This window comes from Musa acuminata, chromosome BXJ1-5, assembly GCF_036884655.1.
Source record: "Musa acuminata AAA Group cultivar baxijiao chromosome BXJ1-5, Cavendish_Baxijiao_AAA, whole genome shotgun sequence".
In the NCBI taxonomy this organism is placed as follows: domain Eukaryota; kingdom Viridiplantae; phylum Streptophyta; class Magnoliopsida; order Zingiberales; family Musaceae; genus Musa; species Musa acuminata.
In genome coordinates, this window is record NC_088331.1 from 15,499,010 (window position 1) to 15,504,606 (window position 5,597).

At 58.5% G+C, this 5,597-nt stretch overlaps 1 protein-coding gene across 1 annotated transcript; it reads right to left on the reverse strand.

The window, feature by feature from the left end:
* Positions 1-232: 232 nt before the first annotated feature.
* LOC135673910 (uncharacterized) lies at positions 233-1,606 on the reverse strand. The gene has a single exon (XM_065183309.1). It carries the CDS (start codon positions 1,604-1,606, stop codon positions 233-235), a length of 1,374 nt encoding a protein of 457 aa, XP_065039381.1.
* Between the last annotated feature and the right edge of the window lie 3,991 nt (positions 1,607-5,597).

Sequence of the window (5,597 nt, forward strand, 5' to 3'; positions counted from 1 at the left end):
TCTCCGTGATGGTTGCTAGGGGCTTGGCTTCGACCCACCTGGTAAAGTAGTCCACTCCTACGATGATGTATTTCCGCTGCCCGGAAGCGGGCGGGAGAGGTCCGAGTATGTCCAGTCCCCACTGCGCGAATGGCCAAGCACAGTCGACAGGGGTGAACAAGACCGCCGGCCGTCAGGCGGTGCGGGCGTGCTCCTGGCATGAGCTGCATCGCCGCACGAAAGCTTTCGCGTCCTAGCGCATGGTCGGCCAGTAGTATCCCTGTCGGAGTATCTTATACGCCAGGACTCGTTCGCCTATGTGTTCCCCGCAGGCCCCTTCATGCATGTCGGACAGAACTGTCTGGGCTTCGTTCGGCTCTAGGCAGCGTAACAAGGGGTGCGAGAAAGACCGCTTGTACAGCCGTCCTCCTTCTTCAGAGTACCATGCCTGCGTTCGACGCAAGCGTCGAGCCGTAGTTTTATTGTCGGGTAGGGTTCCGTCCCGCTTGAAGCGTAGCATCTCCTGTACCCAAGTGGTCGGCGCGCCGCCCGTGACTGTGGCGACGATCTCTATGGCTCGGTGAGGGAGCTCTTCGGTCTCGGGTCGAGCCCTGGGGGTCGGGTCGGACGCCAGTTTGGCCAGGGTGTCGGCTCGCTGGTTCTCGCTTCTGGGAACATTCGACAATTCAAAATGGACGAACTTGGTGGCAAGGTTTTTTACCTGTGCCAAGTATTTCGCCATGGTCGGGTCCCGGGCTTCGTATTCGCCGTCGAGCTGCCTAGCCACCAGCTGTGAGTCGGTGGTTACGCGTATGTCGGTCACCCGCATCTCCAGTGCCAATCGGAGCCCCGCTAGGAGAGCCTCGTATTCTGCTTCGTTGTTGGTGGCCCTGAACCCGAAGCGGAAGGAGCGCTCAATCGAGCGGTCGTCGGGTGTCACCAGCACCAGCCCTGCGCCGGCGCACTTTGCGTTGGCCGACCCGTCTACGTGGAGAGTCCACGTGTCACGCGGTGGCTCGAGTTCTTCGCCTGTACTCGGGGTCAGCTCCGCGATAAAGTCTGCCACGGATTGGGCTTTAATGGCGGTCCGAGGCGTGTACTGTATGTCGTGCTCGCCGAGCTCCACTGCCCATTTGAGGAGGCGCCCTGCAACGTCGAATTTAGACAGAACGAGCCGAAGCGGCTGGTCAGTTATTACCTCTATCGGGTGGGTCTGGAAGTAAGGGCGGAGCTTTCGTGCCGACAGGACGAGCGCCAGCGCCAGCTTTTCGATTGGCGGGTAGCGTCCTTCTGGCCTGCTCAGCATGTGGCTGACATAGTAGACCGGCAGTTGGTCGCCGGAGTTTTCTTTGACCAGAACCGAACTGACCGCGTGCTGGGAGGCGGCGAGGTAGAGACTCAGTTTCTCCTCTTGGGAGACTGAGGCGAGTCGGGGGAGGTTGGCCAGGTGTTGCTTCATCTGCTCGAAGGCCCTCTCACATTCCGTCGTCCATCGGAAGTTCTTCGGATCCTTCAGGGCCTTGAAGAAGGGGAGGCAGCGATCTCCCGATCGGGAAAGGAAACGTGATAGGGCGACCAGCCTCCCGTTAAGGCGCTGCAGGTCTCTGATCATCCGAGGGGGCTGCATGTCAATGATAGCCTGGACCTTTTCTGGGTTGGCGTCAATCCCTCTCTCGTGTATGATGAACCCGAGGAATTTTCCAGAGGTTACGCCAAAGGCACACTTGGCAAGGTTGAGGCGCAGGCCGAACCTTCATAGGGTGTCGAATGTTTCAACCAGGTCGGAAGAATGAGCGTCGGCTGTTCGGCTCTTCACGATCATGTCGTCGACGTATATCTCCATGTTCCGTCCAATCTGGTGGGCGAACATCCTGTTCACCGTCCTCTGGTAGGTGGCCCCGGCATTTTTCAACCCGAACGACATGACTTTGTAAAAATATATCCCCTGCTCGGTGAGGAAAGCTGTGTGTTCTTGGTCTTCGGGTGCCATCCTGATTTGGTTGTACCCGGAGAAGGCATCCATAAACGAGAGACGGGCATGGCCGGCTGTGGCGTCGACTAGCTGGTCGATCTTCGGTAGGGGGTAGCAATCTTTTGGGCAAGCATTGTTGAGACTGGTGTAGTCAATGCACATCCGCTAGCTTCCATTAGGCTTTTTGACAAGGACTACATTGGAGAGCCATTGTGGGTACCTGGCCTCTGCTATGAAACCGGCCGCCAGAAGTCGGCTTACCTCTTCTCGGACGACAAGTTGCCGATCTGGGGCCTGCCGCCTCAGCCTTTGTTTTACCGGTCGGGCATCGGACGAGATGTTTAGGTGGTGTTGCGCGACTTCCGGGTGGACTCCCACCAGGTCAGATGGCGTCCAAGCGAAGATGTCGGCGTTGGCTTGCAGAAGGCCGATGAGCTGCTATTGCTCCTGGTCGGGCAGTCCTGACCCGATTTTGACTGTTTGGTCGGGCCTGTCTTTGATCAGCGGCAAGTCAATGGTGGATTCCTTCGGCTCGGGGCGGGGGGTCGGTTTCTTTCCCTCCCGGGGGTCCTCCAGCGGGGATTGGACCCTTGCTCTCTTGTTTAGCGACACAACGGTTAAGTAGCAATGCCTGAACTCCCGGGGGTTGCCCGCTACTTCTCCGACCCCATCGCGGGTCGGGAACTTGATGGTTTGGTAGTAAGTTGAGATGATGGCTCGGATCTTGTTGAGGGTTGGCCGTCCGAGGATGGCATTGTATGCCGTGGGGAGGTCGACCACTAGAAAGGGGGTCATCACTGTTTTTGCCCTCGGGAAAACTCCCAAAGTTAGGGGCAGGGTGACAACCCCAAGTGACGAGATCGAGGCGCCGGTGAACCCCGTGAGCATTGAGCATACCAGCTTCATGTTCTCCTTTACCAGGCCGAGCTTTTGGAAGGCGTCCCAATAAAGTATATCGGCCGAGCTTCCAGTGTCGACCATGATCCTTCTTACTTGCGCATTGGCGATTCTGGCAGATATCACCAACACGTCGTCATGTTCGGTTGGCTCGGGTTCCCCGGTCGGGAAGGTGACTTCGGGGCCTTTCTCATGTTTGGAAGCTTCGGCTCGGGAGGCCCTGGCGTATGCCTTTCCGCTCGCCATGGAGTTCCCTCCGGACGCTGGCCCGCCGGTTATGACATCTATGTGCCGCTCGATGAGCCCCTCCGGGCGTGGCGAGAGCTCCTTATCTGGCCGGAGGTATGAGCCGAGGTGCCCTCGGCGGATGAGCTCCTCAATTTGCCTTTTTAATTCTCGACACTCCTCGGTGTCGTGACCAGGCTGTCGGTGGAAACGGCAGTATTTAGAGCGGTCCGCGAGTTCGCGCGGGCTCCTCATCGGGTGGGGGTCTTTGAGAAGGCCTTTCTCCTTAATGTGGAGAAATATTTCGGTCCGAGAGGAGTTCAGGCCCGGGGGAGGGGACCTAGGCACCGCCTCATTGAGGCCGCCAGCCCTACGCCGGGAGGTAGCGGGCTGTTGTTGCTGGGACTGCTTTGGCTTGACCCTCTTGCGCTCGTCGCGCCTCCCGACCATCCATGCTTCAACAGCGATGAACTGGTTCGCGCGCTGCAACATTTCGGGTACCGAAGTGGGGGGTCGCTCCACCAGAGACCAAAAGAATCGGGTAGGGCGCAGGCCCATCATGAATGCCTGCATCATCAAAGAAGGGTGAGCATCAGACAGCCCGCGAATTTGTGTGGTGAAGCGGTTCACAAAGTGAGAAAGGGGCTCGTCCTCCCTCTGGTTGAGCCCGAGGAGCATTGCCACCGACGGCTTCGGCTTGGCGTGAGCCAGGAAGTTAAGCTCGAAGTCCCTGGCCAACTGGTCGAAAGAGGCGATGGTCGTGGTCTTCAGATTGCTGTACCACGCTCGGGCTAGGCCTCGCAGGGTTGTTGGGAACGCCCTGCATATCAAGGCATCAGACGTCCCGTATAGCGCCATTTGGGCGCGGAAAGCGGCTACGTGGTCCGCCGGGTCGGTGGCGCCGTCGTAGGGATCTAATGAAGGGAGCCGAAAATGTGGCGGGATTGCTTGCTCTTGAATCTCGGGGGTGAAAGGGGACCCCTGATGTTGCTCGGCCCCCGAGTCTCCCCTGGTCCGGCGAACCTCACGCTGCACCTCGTCCAGTCGGCGGCCTACGAGGCATAGCTGGGCCCGTAGGCCCTCCGTCGAGTCTGAAAGCGGGGCCACGGGCGTCGGGTGCGCCATTAGGTCCTCCGCTCCTCGGCTCCCGGGCTGGGTCGATTGGCCCGGAGGCGAAGCGGGAGACTCGGGAGGCGGCGCGGGGTTTTGGGCGGCGGACCATTGCCGTGGTGGAGGTAGGGTTGAGTGTGAAGACGTCGGAGGAGAGACCAACGGGATGATGGTCTGCATTACTCCCGTAAGAGCCCGGACCTGGTGTGTGAGGTCGTAGAAGGCTTCAGGTGGCACGGGGGACGGGCCACCGGGATTGGCGATGGGGGGCGACAGACCAGGGTCGTTGAACAATCGCCAATAGCGCTCCGAGATTGCAGCGGGGCGCTCGTCCCGAACCCCCTCCTGTTGGGGATGTTCTTCCGTTGCGTCGGTCGTGTGCGGCCTGACGGCTGGGGGTTCGTCGGGGTGAGCCTGTTGATCGCTTGACATTCGGACCGGCCCTCCTTCTAGCGCCATTATGTTAGGGTAAACACCTTTTTCTTAGCCGTGACCCGGGGGGTCGTCTCGGCTCGTTCGGGGGTCCGAATGGCGGGGATCTCCCTGTGGCGTTGCTCGTTTCTGCCAAGGCGGTCGGGTGCGGCTTTGGTCTCGGGGCGACGCTGTGACTTCCTCCGGGCGGGGATTCGGCGTGTCCGGACGGGGGCCTTGGCTCGATACCTGCACAAAGGTCGGGTCGGGATGCTCCACCCGACCCCTCCGACGATCAAGTTAGAGAGTGACGTGGACGTCGGTTTTCTTCCAAGAGGTCGCCCCCCTTTCTCCTTCTGGCTCAGGGGTGTTTATAGGGGGACTCGGCATTACCGGGCGCGCCATCCCATCAGTCGGGGCCGTACTTCTGATAGCGTCCGACATCGCCGAGGACGTTGCGTAGGGGACCGGGGAATCGCAGGGTATGGGCGAGCTTCAACCGCTACCTACTTCTGTCTTGTCCTATTGTGTTGGGTCAACTGAGGGGCTGTGGCTTCAACGAAGCTGATGTCCGGACGCAGACCGTCACCCTCGCTGCTCTTCCTGGGGCGCCGCGCCTGTCCACGTGCGGGGGACGTTGCCAGAAGTGAGGTCTGCCATTTTTTGCCATATCAACACCTATAACCAATATTGATTATGGGGAATAATTATCGATTCGACCAAGCATTGAGGTGTCAGCTATATACAATTAAACTATCGGGCACGTACCAACCATATGGCACAAGGTGTTAGTCATATGATGTTAAGGTATCGGTTGTGTCTTTATCCTTATAGCAATTGCCCTAAGTACCCATATTGATCGGTTGACATTGAAGCAAACCATGAGTTCTTTCATGTGTCAAACCATCTTGTTCGTGTCTATAGTTGAGATGCATGTTAAGGTGATTCGGTTATGCATCTATCAAAATATGCTTGGGTCAATTCAACTACATATGTCATCAAA

Excerpts from the sequence above, each read along its gene's own strand:
- LOC135673910 (XM_065183309.1), bottom strand. The coding sequence starts at position 1,606 with ATGCAGCCCCCTCGGATGATCAGAGACCTGCAGCGCCTTAACGGGAGG.